The following is a 24,423-nucleotide window of genomic DNA, read 5'->3' as shown; positions in this document are numbered from 1 at the left end:
CTATATTTTCTACCAAATCTATTTATTTATAAATTATCTCTACCTCTTTTCATATAACCATATTCCCATATACAAAATTTATTTTTCAACAAAGCTATTTTAAAGTATAAATCAGATAAAACGAATGAATCATACCAAGAATATAAACGAATAAGAACTGAAACTCATCGATTGGTAACGAATACAAAAAGACTAAAGGGAAAGATTTACACAAGTACTGGAGATGGACAACAGACACAAGTATGGCACAAGTGTGACACAAATATGTCATAAGACAACAAAGAAATGAAATGGTAGAACTGGAGGAAATAACACACATAAAAGAAAATACATGAGTGACCTTCCTTACAAAATATTAAAAAAATAAAGTAAGGAAACCACAAACGCCCAATATAATAACTGATGAAAAGACTGAAATATCTTAATAAGACGAAAACAATGAATCAATACATTATAAAATCGGCAATCATAAGAATTAATAATTCATTTAATACAGCTGACGCAGATATTTATGCTCCCACTGCTGACGCAGATGAGCAGAATATTGAAGAATTCTACCATCAAATACAAGAAGTGCTAAAAAGAACAAAGAAACACGAAGCAGTAATAATTATGGGTGACTTTAACGCTAAAGTTGAACCGAAGATGACGCAGGGCATCACCGGAAAGTTTGGCTTGGGAGAGAGAAATAAAAGAGGTGAACGTCTAATAGAATTCTGCCAATAAAATGACTTCGCCATTACAAATACCTGGTTTCAACTTCCAGAAAGGCGTCTCTACACGTGGAAATCCCCTCAACATGGACATCAAGGCAGAATAGTACGGAACCAAATAGAGTAAATCCTAATAAACCGCCGATTTCGAAACAATATTAAAGATGTAAAAACTTACCCCGGCGCTGACATAAACTCAAATCACAATTTACTCTGCTCCAAAATACAAATTAAATTAAAGAAATAAACAAAGCCAACTAAGCCTTGTAAGATATATCTCGACCCCCTAAAAAACCCTCAAACGCGTGAACACATATCACAGCAGATAAATATGTAGTAAAATACACAGAATATCAAATATACCAAACGAAAACACAACCATTAACGAATGCTGGTATGATATTCAAAACTCGATTTTAAAGAACGTACAAGAGTGTTTGAAAACACCTACCATGTTGGCAAAAAATGAGTAAATGACACAAGAAATTCTAGACCTGATGGAAGTTCGATGGCAACACAAAAATAGAAATATTATCGAATACCGTGAAATCAATAAACGCATAAAAAGAAAAATTAAGCAAGCCAAAGAATCCTGGCTTGAGAATTTATGTAAAGAAATAGAAGACCTCCAAAAAAAGCATGACAGTTTCAACCTCCACAAGAAACTTAAATATACTGCCGGAATTAGAAAACAGAAAAATGCTCACATACTTAAAAGCGCGGAAGGAAAAATTTGTGATCACGAACAGCAGTGCAAAGAATGGGAGAAATACATCACTGACCTTTTTGACGATGCTTCTAGAGAAAATGCTCCAAATACTGCCTGTGACAACCAGTTAGACAGAGGTCCCAGTATACTGAATTCGAAAGTCAAAAAGGCAATACAGCAAGCCAAAAACAATAAAGCACCTGGACTAGATCAAATCCCTGCTGAGCTACTTAAACTTTTGGATGAGGAAAGCATTGCCTGCTTAACCACTTTCTTCAACAAAATTTACAACGAAGGAAAAATACCAGATGATTGGTTAGAGTCACTGTTTATAACATTACCAAAGAAAAGCAGGCCCACCAAATGCAGCGATTTTAGACTAATCAGTTTGATGAGTCACACACTGAAGATACTCTTACGAATTATACAAAACCGAGTATTCCTTCTATGCGAAAGTAGGATGGATAATAAGCAATTTGGATTTAGAAACGGTCTAGGAACTAGAGAGGCACTATTCTGTATGCGCGTTCTATTACAAAAAAGTTGTGAATTCCGAAAGAATGTTTATGTTTGTTTCATCGACTTCGAGAAGGCGTTCGACAGAGTACAACACGATACACTTTTCGATTGCCTACGGGCAGCAGGATTTGACCACTATGATATAAGACTGCTGAAATACTTATATTACACTCAAGTAGCCTCTATCCAAATTGAAGACAGTCCGACTGAAAAAATACCCATCAAATGTGGAGTACGGCAGGGTTGTATTTTGTCACCCACTCTTTTTAATCTGTACTCTGAAGAAATCTTTAGGGAGGCTTTGGATGACAGACAAGAGGGAGTAAGACTAGGTAGAGAAGTAATCAACAATATTAGATACGCTGACGATACAGCCATTCTTGCAGAAAATTTACAAGATCTCCAAACATTACTAAATCTAGTCAGTGAAGCAAGCTATTGGAGAGGCCTAAAAATCAACATTTCAAAGACAAAGTGGATGGCAGTTGGAAAGATCAATATAGGTCAAGGTCTGATTTCTCTTAATGGAGAGGAGATCGAAAGGGTAAATCATTTCAAATACCTTGGCAGCTGGTTAAATGTAAATTGTGACTCTGATCAAAAGATAATAACCAGGATCGAAATATCAGTTTTATAACTGGAAACCAGTTTTATGCAACAGAAACCTGTCGATGAATATTCGTAAGAAGGTCCTGAAATGTTATGTGTAGTCCATCCTATTGTATGGTTGTGAGACATGAACGTTAAAAACCACAATGCTAAACAAGTTAAAAGCATTCGAATTGTTGGTATCTTGGATGGAAATACCTTGTTGGTATCTTGGTTGGTATCTTGGTGGAAAACCCACGATATCTAAAGATATCGTGGGTTTCGCACACTTCCAATGAAGATGTTCTTCAAATGATTAACTCAGAACGTCTGCTCATAAACACCCATAAAAAGGAGAAAAACAGAATACTTCGACCATATAATTAGAGGACCTAAATACCATCTACTTCGCCTTATAATACAAGGAAAAGTGGAAGGAAAGATATGGATTGGTCGAAAGAAACTATCATGGCTGCGTAATATTAGACAATGGTGTGGTTCCACAGTAGAAGAATTATTTCGCACAGCACCCGACAGAGAAAGGTTTCAGGAAATTGTAAACATGATGACGGCCAACGTCTGAATACGGACACGGAACCCAAAGAAGAAGAATCATAAGAAGATGACCAATTAACAAATGAGCTCTCAAAGTATTGAAGTGATTACCATGTACAACAACGAATACCAAATGAATGGCGGAGTGCGGTCATGCTAATGTTCTTTAAGAAAGGATATTTAGAAACGCCCTAATATTTATCGACCAATAAATTTTTTAAATATTATACTCAAATTCAAAACAAGAATAATAGCAACAAAACCGAAATGAACGAATAACTCTGCAAAAGGAACAGCAATATTCAATAAACTAGGACGTATTTGCCTGATAGATTTACAGAAGGCTCCTGATAGAATAATAATTAGAGATGCATGTATTTTTAAATGATAGGGGTATACTACTAAATTTAGTAAAAACAATTGAGAATATATATATATATATATATATATATATATATATATATATATATATATATATATATATATAAATAAATAAGGACCACATAGCGATGGTAAGCTCCCAAGGAGAACTCTCGCAACCTATAAAGTTAAAACAGTCATTAAATTGGGAGATTCACTAAGTCCATAAAGATTTAATCTGATAATGAATAAAATTATAAAGAAAGTAACAAAAAATAATATAGGATGGGAGGAAAAGAAATACAAATAGTATGTTACGCTGATAATACCATTATAACGACGTAGTCGATATTGCTATCATCGGAACAAAGAAGATGTAAACTAGGTGTGACCAACAAAATTAGAAAACAAGTGATGAATAAAGCAAACAGAGGCCAATAATAACGTACACAGCGGAAACAAGAAAGGATGCGGCCTTAATTACTGGAGACAGCATAGAGATATATCATACGAAAAATATCGAGCCAAACGCTAATAAATAGAGTACGAAGTGAGTAAATAAGAGCGAGACGTAAAATCAAGAAAATAAACGTGAGCAAAAAGTATAAAAATAGAATGATATCAACATGTAGAAAGAATAACGAAAAACCGAACTGTAACAATAACAATAGACAGATCGCCAATCAGAGAAACAGATGGTCCTACAACATTAGTTGAGGCTAAAAACCGAAGTAAAACAGACATAAATTATCAATAAAACAGGAAGATGAAGAAGAACAAAACAGCAAAATAATACCAGACGACAATATAAACATAAAAAACGGAATGTATAAGTATATACAAAGAACAAATCAAAAGCAAACTAAAGATCAAAGAAAAAATAATAAACTACGTTATGTCTTTTAAATTATTTGGGTGACATCTATAAGGCCAAGAGACCGAGACCTCTATAAAAAAACAGCAAACCAAATTAGAAAAACAGCAACCACGTTAGGTGCATTAGGAGACACAGTGTAAAGAAAAAAGCAACTAGGATTGAAAATAAAAACAAGAGTTTATAAGACCTGTGTTTGACCAATACTTATAAACGCTATAAAAAAAGAGCCGATACAAAAAAAACAAAAAAGAAAAAGAACAGATAAGATAAAGTAAATAAATCTATAAGTAGGGAAACTAGACAAACCGAGAAATAAACGAAAATGTAAGGCAGAAATGTGTATCCAAGATGAAGTGAGATGTGACAATCAATTATAATGAGAATGAGAGAAGAGAAAACTGAAAAAATTGTAAGAGATGGGGAACCACACGGAAAAAGGCTCACAGAAAGTCCACTAAAGGGATAGACATTTGGCCTTGGAAATAATAAATACGCATCATAGATCTACCGTGTGAAAAAGAAGAAGAACAATACTTTCTATACACAGAAAAATACACAATATTTACAAAACTGTTTAAGCAATCATTGGAGGACGTCCAATAATTACATTAGAAAGTACAAACTACGAGTTACTAGAACAATGAAAAATATCTAGATTTGCAATAATGCCATGTCAACATACAGAAGATTGAAGGGCAGAAATAAAATGATATGTTTTCTACAAAAAACGTAGTATTTAGCGTTTACTGATAATGTATGCCTTATTAAAGAAACAACATATTCAAAGCAAAATGTCTATATTAAACGACATAATAAAAAAAACTGAATTATAAAAAACTGAAATATAAGTAAACAACAAAAAACGATAACACCAACAGATAAAAATATAAATGAAAATGATATACACTTAGGCCAAAACCAAGTATAAATCCAAAAGTTCTGTTACCGAAAAGTTTATTAAATAAAATTGGTTCTAGAAAGAGTGGCACATAAAGTAGGATAAGCCTTTCGCAAAATTTCGCAAGTATGTGATCAAATCTGCATCTCTTCCAAACCAACATATCAGTTTTACTATATAAAGCGTGGAAATATGAAAATAATATAAGAAATTATCTCTCAAATTACAGTACTTTATAAAAAAATGTTATTACTATTTAAATGGAAATAAGCCTCAATTAAAGGTTAAAGTACGTTTATTGACGTTTCAACGTTTCTCAAAATACAAACATTATTATATATACAGTGTGTAAAAGCCAAATGGAATAAATTCATTATTTAGGTTACTGTACATATTTATAAAAAATCCCGAAACACGTCAAATTTAAATTATAACTTGACATTCTTTAACGTGAAAATGCAACCCCTACCTTCAACCCCCTTAGAATGACAGGTACAATCCCCAATTTTTAAAATAGGAAGTATAAGCTTGTGATATATCGTTTGAAAGGTATTTTCATTCTCCATTCAAAAATGTTGTCGCTTTCAAGTTTATTAAGATTAATTAAAATAAAATAAATTAAAATCATGTGGTTACCGAAATTCGCTAAAATATACTCAAAACTTTCTTCCCGTTTAGGTCTTGATAATGAGAAAGTGAACAAAAACCATAGCGAGGTGGTTTTTAGATGGTAACCATTAAAAAACTTTAAAGAATTTCCGTGGCAACGTTATTTTACCACGCATTAGTAAATTGTTTTATTTAAGTTGTCAGTATTTTAATTTAAGTAAAAAGTTCGTTCAATTCAATTTTGAAAAATGGTTAGATTAACGGAAATGCATAAAATAACAGTTTTACAAATGATTGGTTACGGAGATAACACCCGAACACAACAGGAAGTACCTTGCCTATTTCACGAGAAATTTCCTAATTTACCGCCTATATCCCAAGGAACAATAAGTAAAATAGAGAAGCAGTTTCGCGAGTTTGGTCATGTAAGGCAGATAAAAAAAGCAGCTGCCAATGCACTGAGTGATAAACTTAAATTAGATGTGTTGCTTGAGTTTCAGGAAAATCCACATACATCGAGTAGACAGGCATCCACTATATTTAATGCTAGCCATACATCGATAGTAAACATATTAAAAGAAAATAAATTGCATCCCTATAAGATGATACCAACTCAGGAGCTCATGGAAGACGATTTTGATAGAAGAACTTTTTTTGTGAGCAAATGATGGACATGTTGGATAACAATATTATCCAATTAGACGACGTTATGTTTTCTGATGAGTGTACTTTTTCACTTAACGGTCATGCTAATCGGCAAAATTGCCGCTACTGGGCCACGGAAAATCATCACTGGATGAGAGAAGAACACACTCAATACCCTCAAAAGGTTAATGTTTGGGCAGGGATTGTAGGAAACAATATCATTGGTCCCTTTTTCATTGAGGGCAACTTGAATGGCAACAATTATTTGGCACTACTTCAAAATGATGTCATTCCAACGTTGGCAAATTTATATCCTGATCCAGGAAACCCTCAAGTTCCAGCGAATACGATATGGTTTCAGCAGGATGGAGCACCACCACATTACCAACTTAATGTCCAGCAGTACCTCGATATAATATTTCCCAATCGGTGGATAGGGAGGCGATGATCGATTGAATGGCCAGCGCGATCACCTGATCTTACATTATTAGATTTCTTTTTATGGGGATATGTGAAGAGCCATGTGTACAAAACTAAACCTTCTGATTTAAATGACTTAAAAGAACGAATAACGCTTGCGATTAGGTCGATCACGCCTGTTATGTTAAATAATGTTAGAAGACAGTTTTATTTGAGATTAGGATGTTGCCAAGACGTTCGCGGTGAACATTTTGAACATCTACTTCATTAACATTCATAGTTCTTTTTCATGTTCTACATTTTATTACGTTTTGCATTACATTTTAGTTTTTGATTGTATTGTAGCGAATTTCGGTAACCACATGATTTTAATTTATTTTATCTTAATTAATCTTAATAAACTTGAAAGCGACAACATTTTTGAATGGAGAATCAAAAGACCTTTCAAACGATATATCACAAGCCTATACTTCCTATTTTAAAAAATTGGGGGTTGCACCTGTCATTCTAAGGGGGTTGAAGGTAGGGGTTGCATTATGTCAAGTTATAATTTAAATTTGACGTGTTTCGGGATTTTTTATAAATATGTACAGTAACCTAAATAATGAATTGATTCCATTTGGCTTTTACACACTGTATTACAATAATGTTTGTATTTTGAGAACGATTTCCGAAGTGGAAATTGAAACGTCAATAAACGTACTTTAACCTTTAATTGTGGCTTATTCCCATTTAAATAGTAATTACTTTAAAATGCCACAAGAAAATAGCTTCAGAACAATATTAAAAAAATGTTTACTCTTTAAATACAAAGCTTACATCTGCAGAATTCAAAAAGAAGGAAAGATAGACATTTCGAAAAGATTAAAGGGAAAGGTCATAGCATATGGAATTAAGTTAAAAAAAATAGCAAGAACAGAAGACAATACAAAAATCTGGTAAAAGATAAACGTGATTAAAGATAACATGATCCCGATAATTGAAACTCTGCAAGGTGTCTTTTGTCTCACTGTGAGCTATATATGATGAGATGATAATTAGGCTGATGAGAATAATAATGATATAAAAACAAAATTAAAAACAATGTTAAGAAACATGTTGGAAAAAATTAATGTCAACAGCACTGCATAGAGACAAGAAGATGCATATGTCCAAAATATAAGGCAAATTTTTTATAATTATATCTTTGGTATACAAAAACAAAAATACAGTTAAGACTGATATGATTACATGTCTATTTATGATCAATACATATGTAAGTGTTTATATAACGGATAACCTTAAAACAAGGTTAGATACTGACACTACACCTTAATTAATTTAATTATAAGAAATTAATATTATTACCAATCACTTTTATTACTTTTTATTTTATATTTATGTTTATATAAGCGATATATTAGATGGGCTAAAATGTTGCTAGTAGTTTTTATATTACAGTTTACGTCAAATCTGTTTATTGTAAATAAATAAAACTGGTAAAATAAGGAAAAAATAACAAATTTCAATTACTTCCTGCTTTAACTTAGAAATCAAGAAATTATGAATTAAAAAAATCGGTAAGATAGTTTCGAAACAAATTTTTTTTTTCTATCAAATGTCACTATTGCGTCCATAACGAAGCCATTTTATTGTTGCTTCCTAATAAGACAGAGAAGATTATTTTTCACGTTAAGAACGGCTATGAATAACTGTTCTGATGAGACTTATTAATTCGAAATACGTATCAACAGATACATAGACGCTTTGAACGTGAAATCAAATCTTTTCTGTCTTTTTCATTCTTTTTGATTTTAATTATGAATTAATTTTTTACGATCACATCGGCTGTCCCAAACAGCTTTACTAATAATTGGTCGTTGTTCATCAGCATAGAATAAAGTTTTTTCCATTCTTGGGCAAACCACCTTCTACCACCGAATCATTGGTGATTTTTACTTAACGAGGATACAATATTCCTATTTGAGCATATAGAGCCTTTGTTTATTGATAGATAAAAGCAGAGATTCCTCTAATCGTTTCCACTATGGACTCAAAAGGGAAGTTAACATTCCTTTCTCGTCTAAAAACTCGCTACCACTACCTCTTTGTCTTCTAATAACTTTAAGAGTAGTCTGTTCATCCAGTCTAGTCTTTCCTAACTGGTATCTATATTGATCATGTCTCTTATGTATCTATCCAATAATATTTCCAACGTCTTTGTTAGAAGGACGGATGGAAAAATTCTTTAGATCCCAAAAAACTTATAGGGCTAAAATTTTTCCAATTATATAATAGCCCATCTAACCTTCTATATTAAGTGATCTTAAAGACAAAGCCAACACACAAAGAGCTTGTTTAAGAATAAAGATATACGTGAATAAGCAAATAAATATCAAAATAAATCAGAAGATATGTACGAACATATAATACAGAAACTATTTCGAACATAATTCTTCTTCTCAAGGTGTCGTCTTCTTTCGAATGTTTTAAAGGTAAGGTACCCTCATTTCATTACTCAGTTCTGTTTCTTTTGGAAGTCTTCGCAAGATTTTTTCATTCGTTACTCTGTCTACGTAAGATATGCTCAGAACCCTTCTGAAAAGCGACCACTCGAAATTTTCTACTTTTCTCATCATTGCTTTAGTCAGAATGGCTACGAAACAGAGGAAGACCGAGACTTAGGCATCAAAAAAACTTATAGTATGATTTAAAGTCTTTTTCTTCTGCTCCTTCTTCTTTATAAGCAATTCTACTTGTTCATTGGCGGATTAATAACTCTATGGAAGGTTGTCACTCCATTTTTACGCGGTCGTCCGATACTTCTTCTGTCGATTGGTGACTTATCTCTTGCTACTTTGACGATACGGGTCTCCTCCATTCTGCTTATGTGGTTATTCCATTCTTTTTTTTTTCTATTTTGTGTCCATTCATTTATACACTGTACGTTACATTTTCTTCTAACGTCTTCTCTTCTCTTTCAATTTCTCAGCGTATTTCCTGTAATTCTTCTCAGTACTCTCATCTCTGCCGTTTCCAGTAGCCTTTGCGCTGTGACTGTGTTAAGTCTTGTTTCTGAGGCATATGTCATTATTAGTCTTACACTGGCTTTATAAATTCTTAATTTCATCTCAGTGTTAATGTGTGTGTTTCGACATATAGTGTTATTAAGGCATCCTGTCAGTCTATTTGCTTTTTGTACTTGATCTCTTATTTCTTTGTCCAGATCTTCATAGCCAGACAGTGTAATTCCCAGGTATTTTATTTCCATTACTTGTTCAATACTGTTGCTATCAATGTCTATTTTACATCTGGTCGGTTCTTTGCTGACTACTATTGTTTTAGTTTTCTGAGATAAAATTGTCATATTAAATTCTTTTTCTCTTATGTTAAAACTGTGGACCAGTCTTTGCAGACTATCTTCATCTTGGGCTATCAATATTGCATCGTCTGCGTAATAGAATACTATTATTTTTTTTTTTTTTGGTCCTCATTCTGTATCCTCTTTCTTTGTTAACGCTGTTGATGATTTTATCCATAATCAAATTAAAGAGCGTAGGCTTAATAAATCCCCTTGGCTTATTCCGCTGCCTATTTCTATGGGTTCTGTAAGTTGTCCATCTATTCTGACTCCCATTTTGTTGTTTTGGTAGATATTTTCGATAGTTTTTATAATATTTATGGGAGCTTCTCTATTATACAGAAGATGAATTACATCTTTGAGTCTTACTCTGTCAAACGCTTTATTTCCGTCAATCAGACACAGAAATGCCGGTCTATTATACTCTAGTGATTTCTCACTAATTTGCTTTATAACGAATATTGCAATTTGTATACAATCTTACACTACGAAAACTCTGTTGTTTATCTGTTAAACTTATCCTCTGATTTATTAGAACGTCATTGCTGCTCCACAATATTTTAGTAACTCATTTGGTATCCCGTCTTTACCTGCTGCTTTTCTGTTCCTTAGGTATCAAGTATTTTCGAACTTCCTGTACATTTATATTAAGTTCTTCATTTGTGGTAATTTCTTGTGTTTCTTGTTCTAGCGTCGTTTGTTCTTTCTCTGAATATAGCTTTTTTAGGTAGTCATCCACATATCCTTTTCTATGTGTTTTGGTTCTATTAGTTTCTTTACCTCCGTTCTTTGACCTCTTATGAAGCGCAATATTTTCTTTTGCAGACTGTAAAAATCATGTTCCATTTCTTTCGAAATCATTCCTAGTGTACATTTTTTATTTTTTTTATAAGTGCATGTGTTCCGTTTCTAATTGTCCTGTAATTATTGTATGCCTCTTGCGTTTTGGTTGACATGTATTTCAGGTAAGCTTTTTTCTTTTTCTTTTTTTTACATTTTTCCTTTACTTCTGTACAAAACCATGGAGTTCTTCGCCTAGGAAACGATTTATTTTTATTTATATTTCTTTCACCAAGAATTTCCTTGGACGAGGCTAAGATACTAGACTTAATTTTTGCCCAGCTTTCTTCGACTCCATCACTTTCTGTGATATATGTATTTCTGCTTTTTTCGGTTATTCTTTTTTTGGAATAGGTATCTTGTGAGGTCATACTGTAAGCTTTCGACTTTTATCTTTGTGGTGTACTCTGGTGTTTTGTTATCAGATATATGTATTTTCATTCAGATTTTGCACAATACCAATTTACGATCGCTTCCTATTTCTGCTGATGTTAGTGCTTTTATATCCAAGACTTGAGCGAGCTGTAACTCTCTATTCGACAGAATATAGTCTATCATAAATCTTTGTCCTCTACTGTTTTCAAAAGTCTATTTGTATTGTTCTTTGTGAGGGGAAATGTATTATTCATCATTTGGGGTCTCGTTTATTACAGTCTGTAGGTGTTTGTAGAAGTTTTCCCTTGTGGTGGTGGAGATTTAAAATCTATTGGAATTGAAGTACGAGAAAGGATTACCAGTGACAGGGGCGAATGGAGGATTGTTCTTAAAAAGACTTTGGCTCATAACTAGCTGTGATGCCACTGAAGATGATCATGATTGTCGTATTTCTTCTTTCGTTGCATCTGGTAGTCTGGTCAATTCGTTTTGAAACTAATAGAAAGTAAATTTTTGAAAAGAAATCCAGCAGAAGAACTCCATGGCCCAGATAAAGGAAAAATAATCCAAATAGTCAAAGATTTCTGCAGCGTGTTATAAATAAATTGGAAAAATAAAAAAAAAATTAAAAGTGCTTCTAGCATTGACTTACAGTGCAGGAACTTTAAGACACTAAAATACCTGTTGAAAAAATCAACATCAAGTTATCGACCAATCAATATTGGTATTAACAACAAAAGATTTCCAAATGCATTATAAAAGTCAGAACAGAAATTAAAAACGCTGTGGAAATAATACCACATGAATAAACTGAAAATGGGCTTAGTAGGGAAAATTACGTTAGTAGTACAAAGTAGTTACAGTGGTTAGGTTGTAGTAAATAGTAGTAGGAAGTTTATAAATAATTGATCATAACGAAAAGTTGATATATGAATAGTATGTAACAGAAAAGAATTAATAGTAGTTACTTAATTAATTTATGTATTTTTTTGATATTATTATAAAATGGATTATTTAATTTACTGAAAATTAGGTAATTTAAAAAAAGTAGGTAACATAGAGTATTTAAAAAAAATGTGAAAACAATATATCATTACTGTAATGATACATTGTTTTTAGATTAAACAGGCCGTGGTCTGGGATTACTATTATAAAGCACTGGCGATGAAAACCTACATCCGTCATCAATATTTCAAGTCTCGTGCAGATTTATTTTTTCTGTTTATTGCTTACCTATATAGGACGGTAACGCCACGCATGCTGGTCCAGGACCCTTGAATTCAGCAGCGATGGGTCCACGACGCTTTGTTGGAGTCCAAGGTCGCTGTGTCATTCCACCCATTATTAATCTGTGCACAATAAAAAAATTGTTATAGGAGCTAACAACCTGTAAAATTTATGTAACATAATCACCAAATATGTTTCCAACGCAAACGAATAAATTTTAATAGTTTTTAATAACTACGTATTTCAATGCGAAGACCGAAATTGGTTTTTACGGGAGAGGTACTGGCTTCATACTCTCATAAGTAAATAAAAAAACATTATTACTATATTTATAAATTTTAATAGTTATTTATGTACCAAGGGTATTAAATAGATGTGTATCCCGAGGGCCTCTGGCCCGAGGGTTTGTAAGTGGCCCGAGGGCATATACAACTATTAATACCCGCGGTGCATACAAACTTTTATGTCTTACTAGTTCGTTATTGCATCTACAACCAAATTAAAAAAAAAAAGCGGAAAAAGCAATGCAAAAGTGACTACCGCATAAGTCGAGAGATGCCTACGACAAGGAATATGAAAAATTACAGCACTGGATGACAGAAAACCATGTAGAACACATTAGTAAAACTGTGCTACTTGTAGATTTTACTGATCTCGCCGAAATATGAGGAGCTTTTTTACAAAACTGCATAAATCCACTTTTCAAAAATTTTCAGGAGACGTAAAAACGTGCTGCAGCTGTTGTACTAAAATTTTCGAAATTTCAGAGAACATAATCAAATTGAGGTTAGACTTAGAGAAATAAAACGTTAATTAACATTATTTTTATTGATTTGCATTAACAAAATATAGCCATGTGTCTGTTGGAGATATCGCGTTTTGTAAAAAAAGATGGGAGATATTAACTTTTGTCAAATTAACAATATCTTAGAAATACAAAATATTAAACGGCACCCACTAAAACAAAAAAAAATGAGGAGTACAAACAATTTAGATGTGAACATTTTTTGGCTCATCTTCCAAGCAATCACACTCGCCATCATGGTAGTTGTGGGTTTCTGGATTTGGATCACTAGTAACTTTGTGTTGAAGAGCATTAATATACCAATGAAGATCAGGGATCTCTTTCCAATTTTGTCCAAAGTGGGTTTGCAATAAGTGAAGGACATCTTTTTTTTTCTCTTCAGTCACGGAATGAGATAGTGGGATTTGGGGAAGAGCCTGAAGAAAATCATTTTTATTTTTTTTTACAATGCTTCTAAAAGGTTCTGTTCCACTATCGAACCTATAGTTGGCGCAGCATTTTATTTTGGTTGAAGTATGCCGGTCCCTTGTTTTGATTTTCTTAATAATGAGGCGTTTGGTTTGGCTGATTCCTTTTATTTTTTGATAAATCATTTCAAGGCTTTTGATATCGTATATCACCCAGTCTTGTCCCAGTTTCTGTACAGAACCAAACTCCTCGTAAATAGAAGCATACTCTTCGCTCGAGATGATGGTATCAGTTTTTTTCAAGCGCTTCTCCACACGGCCAAAAGCTCGATCAGCTGGAAGAAAACTGTGGCCACGAGTCGGAAAGGTGACATGAATTTTCTGTACATTCTCTGGAGCCTCATTTTTAAGCCAATGGCACAAAAGATGAACAATATGCGCATTTTTATTTTGGCCAGCGCAACCATCACAAAACAACGATACTGCAGAAAAAGACGAAAGATCTTGCCTTCTTAAGTGATGGATGAGTGCAGATCCGATTTCATTTGCTCCTCTGCTTCCCTGCGTTTCATTCCACGTATAAAATGTTGGTGCCTTTGAGTCAATAGGCACACAGCAAAATGCATAGAATGCAATTTGTCGGCGATAAAAGGCATCGCCGATTGGAGTTTTAGGGAGTGGATGCACTTGTTGCAAATCAAAAACAAAACTATAAGTATCACTGGGAACTTCCTTCATTAGTTTGTAAAACGCATCCGCTCTCAGCTTGTGAATACGAAGTTCAGTCATTGGACTAATTCTTTCAACTGAACCGCGAGCGTTTTGTTGAATAAGAAATTTAAGACGAGTGCACGTAGCGCATGCGTCTGTAGCTGGAGAGGAAAATCCAATGTTAAAATCGGTTACAAAAATACGGTGAAAACATGAATAACTCACGTGAAAATCGGCAGTGTAAGCATCCTTAAACATTTTATATAACTTATTTACACTTAACTCTGCTGAAAGGTAAACTCTTTTACTTTTTCCTCTTCCATAATGAGATTCGACACAATTTAGTTTACCAAGAAATTGATGGACTGCTTCCTTTTTGGCTCTGAAAAAAGCTTCTCGTCGATAACCACCTCTATTTTCTTTGGGCAGCAGACCTTGATTGACGACCTTTCCAATCCGCAGTAGTCGAGAGGCAGGTACACTCATTGAAAAAGCAAAAAACTTTTTACACACAGGAATCATGCGTTTCTGTTTCTGACTATTGAGAAAAAATTTCACAGAAACCGTTCTTGTGTGAGTTGCAGAGACAGGCGTACCACTTCCCCTTCTTCTTTGGGGCTCGAAAGCAGAGATATATTTCATCAAAACAAGATCTTGTTTCTCTTTACCCTCTGCCATGTAGACTGCTTGTCGATTAAGTTTTATATCATCGTAGGATACCGTAGCACAACGAAGATTTTTCGAATTATGGGCACATGGTCTGGTCTTCTGTTTTAGAAACACTAAATGAGGATCACTATCGTTGTACTTCATAATTTTTGAACGCCCTCTCTCACTTGTTTTGATGGATCGTCTTTTTTTAGATCCCACCGATAAATTAGTAACAGTATCCATCTCAAAATAACACGCAAAACACAGAAAACAACGTTGACATACAACGAATTCACAACATCCCGTCTCATCGAACGGAAAAGTACTGATAATCTCATACAGCGTGGCCACGCGTGGCATGGCCTGGCTACGCTACACACTGTCAGTGCGACCCGTGGGTAGTTTTAGAACTAACGAATATTATATTTTGTTTCACGAATCAACATCTAATTCTAGAGGATGCTTTTAAATCCAAACAAAAATAGTAGAGGGATAGATCTGCAGGCCGGAGGATTTATGCAGTTTTGTAAAATTAATTTTTATTTTTGTATAAAAAAAGAGTGAACATGGGGTAAAGGTTTTTGAGTGGATTAATTAAGTTTTGTGGAAGAAACGTGATTTTGAGGCTCCTTTTAAATGGGAAATATTAACTTTTAACACATGAGACTTATACACAAGATCTAAGGCAGATCAAACTCTCGAAATTCAACAAAAAATGTATTTTAGCCGGAAATGGATTTATGCAGTTTTGTAAAAAAGCTCTTCATATTTTCTCCGAGTTCCCTGTGGTCCAAATATTCAATGGTAAAGAAGACTTTTATCGTAAATAAGAATATTAACATTGCCAATTTGAAATGTTAAATAAAGAGGTTTCTAATAAGTTATCTTTTTGTTTGTATCTTTACGGCCGTGCGGGCCATAAAGTACACTTTATGCCCGCGCAGGCATAAAGTAGACAATTACCTAGTTGGTAACTAATGTATGACATAAAATATATTTATATTCCTGGTATTATGGAGAGAATGACCAAGTTTGGCATAAAGTTGGGAAATACAGTTTTTAGAAAATTCGTGAATACAAAAAGTATAAAAAATAAAAATATTGGTATTATGTTCTTTATTTGTCGCTGGTTTTCAAAATTATGTTATCTCAAATTAGGCTAAAAGTGTTCTAATGTCCTGTGTCTTACCTAACTTAATTGACAAGCATCTTACTTAAAATAGTGGAGTACAAAAGAAAGGTAGAACTAGTCAGCAAAACTTGAAAAACGTAAAGTACAACTATTAAAGCTATACGAAATTAAGACAAACTAAAGTCCTTCTACGAAGAACTAAAGATTGCCATAAACCAATATAATAAAAGTGAACAACTCGTTCATTTCGGTATTCAGAAAATAATGAAACAACAGAAATAAGGTCCAGGATAGAAATAGCAAGAAATGCGTTTGTAAAAGTGATGTAACAATTCTCTGCAATAAAGACCTGAGATTAGAACTGAAAGTAAGAGCTCTGAGATGTTACATGTATTCGACACTACAATATGGACTTCAAAGCTGGACACTAAAACAAGAACACATAAATAAGCTATATTTATTTGATATGTGGTGTTGCAGAAGGATGTTTAGAATAGTGTGGACACAAAAGAAAAAACGGGCAAAGGATACGAAATAATAAATAAAATAAAAATAAGAAAGTAACAATATCTGGGACACGTAATGAGGTAAGAGCAATATGAAATGCAAAAATTGATAATATAGGGAAAGATAGGAGGAGGCAGTATTATAAGAAGAAAGAGGGTATCATGGTTGAAAAATTTGGACAGTTTGTCGATTAAGGTCTAAAATTTATTATGTGATAACAAACAACTACCTAGCAGGTCAGGTAGAGGTACTAGAGTATTTAGACCATGTCACTCTAGTCATTTTCTAATTCAAAAACTTATAGACACACAAATAGAGGAAATCTAAAGGTATTGCAAAATAAAGACACGCGGATCAAATTTAAATAATAAATATACAAAAAATGTCTTTTTTTAAACTATTTACTAACGTTGCAAACATGGTGTCTTGATCCAAATTATTTCTGATATTAAACAACCTGTTAGGCAAGAAACTTACTGTTAACCTTTTTGTAGTCTGTTCCTTGTTTAACTGTACTAGTTTATTGTATAAAAATCTGAACTTTCGGCTTAATTTTAGGGTAAATATATTGTTCAGATTTTCAAAATTCTATTTTAGAATTTGTGTTTTTTGCCGATATGTAGTACAACATATTTCTTAATGTTAATGAGGAAGTAATTATTCTCAGGACCACTTAAATATCGAAGACTTTACGAAAAGAACAAAATTAAATTTTTCAAAAATACTTATTAGTTTTCTCAAGATTTGAAAAAAATGAATGAATTTAAAAAGCATTGTAGTTTTATAGGATTCGTTGTTATGCTTTCATCCAGCTTTATTTGCATGGTGGCATTTTTATGTATGTTTTTAATTTCTTTAATACATATACCTAGAACCTATATGTGCGTTCTCTAAAAATTCTAATACAGTCCATAATTTGACAGAGTCGAATACATTTTAGTAATACTACTTACAGTGAAACAATGTTAGACTCTTAGAAAAATTAAGTGAGCGAGAAAATCATCAGCTAAACCAGTGCATTTATAATCATAAGGTTTGCTATACTCTAATGCTTATTTTCAATGGTTATACGGTGTTAAAACATAATAAACTTAAACCTAAATAAGCGTGTGGACAGAAATATCTCCAGGAGAGGACATTTCAAGTGTAAAAACTAATTTATCGTCATTTTTAAATACTAGAACTAGAATTAATCAATGATTTTTGACTCCAAATCTTGTAGGTTCAGTTAAAAGTTGTATTAAATTTGAATTGATGATAAAGTTTTTAAACAATTTTTGGGAATTGGTAATATCAGTTGTGGAAATAATATTATTATAAGTTATACATTATATAAGAATACCACTAGAAAAAAACTACAACAGAACGGAAAAAATTAAAAAATCTATCGTTAACAGACACCGGCATTAAAAAAAGTTACTAAAAAATAATTAGAAAAAGGCGGTATGGAAAATAAGAGGACTGAGAAGTAAAAAAAGTCGTTAAACAGAAACAAGCAGCCTATAAAAAATTCCATAAACACCTTACCACAAAAAACAAAGAAAGTTGCAGTCAACAAAACTATATGAAAGCATTATCAGATAAATACACGCAAACTCATGCCGGAAGACGATGTCTACGGAAGGCAGATTCATAAACACAAAACTTCAATCTAGCAAACTAAAAATACTTAAAAAGACTTAAAATAAAAATTGGCAGCATTAAGACTCACTGAAAAAATTAAACCGACAGCATTAAGTAAAAAATTAGTCAGAATGAAAAATAAAAAAGAAATAGTTTAAAAAAAGTTACGGTCATTTTGGAACAAATGGATTTTTATAAATAAAAAAGAAGTATTTAAACAGTTGTTATCAACTTAACACATTATCTCATGTTTTAAACGATTTATTGCCACATTATTGTATTAATAATTCATCATTTTTTTTTATTATATAAGACCAAGCGTATGACTTCATACTAAATTCTTAGAAACTCCTTGCAAAAACTGGTTTTAAAAGAACTTTGTGTATTATACAGCAACAATACTACTAAATCAACATTCTTAATTCAATATAAAGATCAAAGATATTTAAATCGTGTAGGTATGCAGAATGATTTCAAATAAGGAAACTACTTACTACTATTTTTACAGGTTGCATACACAAAGATGGTATGCGTGTCTTTATTGGCTGTATTGTGGACGGCCGTAGCTAAGCAGCAAAAGATAATTATAAATACTAGATAATCTAACAAAGTTTGTTAATTACAGCTACGTCTTCAGGAGCCAGAAAACAATATTTGATTTAAAAATACTTTTAAACTACAAGTGTTTAATTTTTTAAATATTAACCGTTTTTGATATATAACCAGTATATTGTTGTGCATCCCTAAGGGCTGCCGTAGCTCAACGACCAAATATGCCCTTCTAAGCAAGAGCGCACGAGCTTGATTTTCAGCAATCTCGAAGATAGATACAATACCATTGTAGTCGGGTCCATGGAACCCACATGCTTTTAGGGAGGAGTCCGACTTCCTACCTATTTAGACATAGCAAGTTTGCAAAAGGTGTGTCTACAAATGAAATACGTTCCGTGAATAAAGGTGATTCAACACAAAACCCAATTGTACTGACTCTGTAAGTTGGCCAAATTTCATAATAATAAACAGCAAAAAAGAGCTAGAACAATGTATTGTAAAACTTTGAAAAACAATCTAAAATGCTATCAATGCCGGCTCTACAGAAGAAGAAACACCAACTACAAAAAGAAGATTCGGAGACATGAGCAATGAGGAGAAAGATCTGATCAAGAAAAAAAAACAGGAAAAGAAGAAGAACCAGCAGAACAAGAAATCGAGAGGGTAAAAAATTTCTAATGAGCTAAATAGAAAAGTAAAACAACTACTAGAAAACTACAGGAACGAAAGATGGGACAACAAAAGCTAAATACAAACAAATCTGCCTTCTGGAAGCTTTCAAAGGTCCTAAAAATGAGAAGAAACCAGTTTCACCTCTGCATGAAGAGAATAAAATCATGTACACCGAAATGAATAAAAAAGAAGTCATAAAAGCCATCCTGGAGAAGAAATGTAGGAATAACTACCATCCTAATGAAGATCCTTAAAATTCACAAGAAGTTAAGAGACGAGGTAAGTGTTCAATTTTTTCACATGCGAAAAATCATGTCATTTTTTCGCTGTATTACTAGCTACCATTCTACCACAATTTTACAATTATTTCCCGTTCTCCAACCCTTCCTACTCACATTTTAACCCCACTCCATTAGAAATACAGACAGTTGTAAGATAGCAAAGAAAGTCACACTCTCTTGCCTGTTGTCTCTCGATGATAACGGACACTCTCTCTTGACTGCTGACTGTTGCTAGAGACAGTCGTCCTCTTTTTCGTCTGCTGAGTCCTACTAGGCAGACGTATTATCTCTCTATCGCTACCTATCGCTTGGTACAGACTTACCACGCTTTTTCTCTACTCTAATTATCTCTCTCGCTTATAGTTACGCGAAAAATACCGCAAGTACTATTTTAAATCGTGTACAGACGCAAATGTGCTATATCTCGTGTGATCTAAGTGTTAGTACCGCGAAACACGTCTTCAGAAACCGGTAACCGGACAGTTTCCCCGTATGAAGAACAACCGCGACTGAAAGCCTCTAAATACCGCGAGTGTGTGTATGTGCAGCAGAAGAATTGGTAAGACTTTATATAAACTTAATTTGCTATAATCTGTATAACCTTGTACCACATATCCTAATTTATTTGAACCAGCCCTATGTAATACAGTCCTCATTTACTGAAATTATATTTATAATTTCACATATGTACACCCTTTTTGTACAGTAAGATTATAAAAAGAAGAATGAACAGAATAGACTTAACACATACCTCCCTAGAAGAGATTAGAACTGATTAAAATGACCAATGCCAAGAAAGCACCAGGACCAGACAACATTACAAACAGAGCTCTTAAATATGTGCCAACGAAAGTGATAGTTTTCTTAACAAACTTACTCAACTACATCATAAGATATTTTATATTTTCCTGATAGATGGAAAAAGTCCCATGTTTTTACGATACGAAAACCAAAGAAAAGAAAGTACATTTCCAGAAAACTATAAGTCAATAAGTTTATTATCAGCAATAAGTAAAATTTGCGACTGGAACCATAACTGAAGCACAGTTTGGGTTTAGGACCAAACACTCGGACCAACTTCAGGTACTGCGACTAAGTGATTATATGACGAAAGGGTTCAACGAAAATATATATACAGCAGCCGCTTTTTTTGACGTCAGTAAAGCTTTCAACAGAGTCTGGCATAAAGACTTGCTGTATAAAATGAACGAGTATGGATACAGTGAAGCAATAACATATCTTCTTATATCGTAGCCAACAGAAGGTTCCGAGTTCGGAGAGGGCCAACACTGTCCGAAGTCAGAACCATGGAGGCCAAAGTACCATAGTGAGCGGTGCTGTCGCCTTATCTTCACACCGTATATACAACACACCAACTGAACCCAGATTGTTGCTACGTTTATACGCAGACGACACTACAATACCAACCAGCAGTACAGATCCAGACCTAGCTACAAGCGTATTGCAAGTAAGTTGTGTACAGCGAACAATCGCAGACAAATCTGAGAAGGCACAGACCATGTAACAATAAAGGAAAGGCAGACTAAGTAGGGAACTATTTCTATTCAAGAAGTAGTAAAAAGCTGACTTTCACGAAACACGTTAATTAAACGGTTCACAAAGCCAAAATAGGAGTTGACCCTTTTCATTAATAGGCCGGAAGAGTAAAGTAAGGTTTAAAACAAAGATTAGAATGGCAAACTGCATAATTTTGCCAACACCAGCACATGCCTTAACTGCATGGGAGTACACGTGCAAAACTAATAGGAGAAAAATACAGACTATTCAAAACTTCATGATCAGAGGAGATCTAAGAATACCAAGGTAGATCCCGTTAAGGTACGTATTTAGAGATCCACAGCAAAAGAGAATTCTTAGAATGATGGATAAGAAAGCACATGTGATATTTAATGACCTCAGGAACCATCCGAACAGAATATTAAGAGAGTTGACAGACTATGACAAAAACGTAAGGACAGTACATAGACGGCCCAGGCAGCAGCTAGCCGGTTATAGCCTTTACTAGCAACCTTCTGTTACAGCAGCTGTGCTAACCACACAATTAGACGCTTCTCGGGCAAGAGGCCCTTTAGGCAAATTGCCCCTCAGGCAAATCGACCCTCGAGCAAAACAGCCCCTCGGGCAGGTCAAGTACTTATATGCGCAAAACCTGAGTATCATGCGAGAAGCTCGGCCAAGGAGGAGAACAAAATTTATTTTGCCAATTAGGCAGCTAAGTAACCGAAGACAAATATTTCCGGATAGAGAAACATCAAATTAGGTTGGTGGCTCTCTGTCCGGACTACACACTATTCTGGTCTTAAGTCCCAGAGTCAATTAATAAGTTAAATTCAGTCAAGAATAGAAAGAAAAGCTGTTCTAGGTACCACTAAATTTAGGTGGCCTGACCACACAAAGAAAAACATAGGAAGTCTCATTACCCATGGCATCCAAAGTAACGCTCAGTACATAAGCCTCCCCATTCGTTATGTCCTGCGATGGGGATGGGTGGTGGTATAGCTTGGAAATCAGATCAGATCAGATCATAGGTACCACTAAATGACAGATTGTGTCAGGCAAAAACAATAAAGAGTGAGAAAATCCTAGACTTGACATGCTACCTAACAAAATACTACATAGTATAGATGAAAAGCACATTGATTGACTTCAATCTTTATTTACTTCCATGTGCTAAAATGACCACTAAAAGTTATCCATAACTGAATATATCACAAACTGGATTTAGTCAACTTTATATTTCATCTGTCTAGTCAACTGAATATATCATAAACTGGATTTAGAAAACACAACTTGTGTTTCACTGTAAAACCAGCTCCAGCTCCATATTTTCTGGTGGTTACATTAAATTGATGCAGCATACGATGTAAATAAATCATCTTCACTTTGAGAAATTAGTATTGCGTCGTCTGCATAGCAGATTATTTTAAGTTGCTTTTCTCCCATTTGGAATCCCTTTTAATTCTTACTATTTTTATTATTTCATCCACGATCAGGTTTCATGGACAATAGAGGACTCATGTAATACAAAGCGATAAATATCGTCGACTTCAATAAGGCGGAGGTCGCAGGTCGACACACAATGTCACGAATAAAATAGGCAATGGACCGGAATATCATTAATGGAACGGTCTAGAACAATAATTATTAAAATTATTTGGACCACTGTGATCGCAAACATAAAAAAAATAAGCACCACAATTTTAAAATTTAAAAACTAGCATAAAGAAAATTGCAGTGTCTTGACAATTATTTCTTACTCTACTCCAATGCCATTTAAAGTTCCTTATAAAAGTTTTTTTATTGATAAAAAGGAATCTTAAATTTTGTTAATTGAGCCAATTTTATTGTCGTCAAAACTGGTTATATGTTTCTATTGTAATAAATATATGGCGATTACGACACCCACAGACATAAATATCCGATTAAACAAATCCAATAAATTAACTCAAACCATGTAGGCATTTAATATTTTCAAATTTGAGTCGTTTGGATGCTATTGTTATGGCATAACTATTTTTAGCGGTGATCACCGCTTAGTGTCAACTTAAAAAACCCATTAACCTGTGCTGTAATAGATTGGTCCATATTTACATATATTTGGATCATAGACGTACCAAATTAAGAAGAGAAATAGGAACAAATTTTCACTAAAATCATTACGGATAAAAATGATATTCACATTTATGAATAACAATGAGAAATGCTATTTTTTAACGGTCGCGCTGCAACTGACTAGTTGCTTTTTGGCAATGCATCGTTTTCTAAAAATGTTTTAGTGTATGTAAATAATAGAAAAAAGCATAAAAAAATAAATTAATTTGTTTTATTCTGTATAAATTGATTACATGTTTTCAGTAAGATTCAAGTAAAAATGTAGCAGACGATGTACAAAATGAATTACCAATTAAGTATATGAGTCAGAATTTTCAAGTATGAAAATTAGTCACTCTTCCAGATAACTTATTAAACTGATTTTTATGTTTAGCTAAGTTTAAGTTTAAAATGTTTAAATCAAATCACAAATCAAAATTGGCAGATTTTTGATTAATTTAAAGTTTCCCTTAGCAACACAGATCTAATTGTCGCTATAAGTACCCGTTTTACTCCACTCGTCAGAGATTTGTTCTCTAAAAACGAAACAATCAAGCTAAATTTTATGCCGAGAATGTCAATTTTGTGACCCCATGAAGATGCAAAAAAGTTTGACACGCCCACCTCCGGGCTTCTCCCTAAACCACCCCTTGCGGAAGAGAAAAATCAGAAACATCGAAGTATTATACCAAGAATTTGTACGTTGTAGTTTCGATATCTTTTGACCACAGAGCCCTATCAAGAAAACTCAAAATGCGTTTTAAAGCTGAATAGTGCAGCTTTCGTAAGCTATTT

At 33.6% G+C, this 24,423-nt stretch overlaps 1 protein-coding gene across 5 annotated transcripts in view; it reads right to left on the bottom strand.

Annotated features, from left to right (window-relative positions):
* LOC140432425 (ciliary microtubule associated protein 1A-like) overlaps nt 1–24,423 on the bottom strand; it is an 80,535-nt gene that overhangs the window by 38,204 nt on the left and 17,908 nt on the right. For all 5 annotated transcript variants that reach the window (XM_072520316.1, XM_072520318.1, XM_072520317.1 and 2 more), the window contains exon 2: nt 12,682–12,797. In XM_072520316.1, coding sequence (XP_072376417.1) covers nt 12,682–12,790 — 109 coding nt within the window. In that variant the 5' untranslated portion in view covers nt 12,791–12,797. The remainder of the gene's footprint in view (nt 1–12,681; nt 12,798–24,423) is intronic.

The sequence above is a fragment of the Diabrotica undecimpunctata genome, chromosome 1 (genome assembly GCF_040954645.1).
Source record: "Diabrotica undecimpunctata isolate CICGRU chromosome 1, icDiaUnde3, whole genome shotgun sequence".
NCBI lineage: Eukaryota > Metazoa > Arthropoda > Insecta > Coleoptera > Chrysomelidae > Diabrotica > Diabrotica undecimpunctata.
Note: the sequence above shows the minus strand (reverse complement) of the source record. Positions and strands in the feature narration are given on the sequence as shown.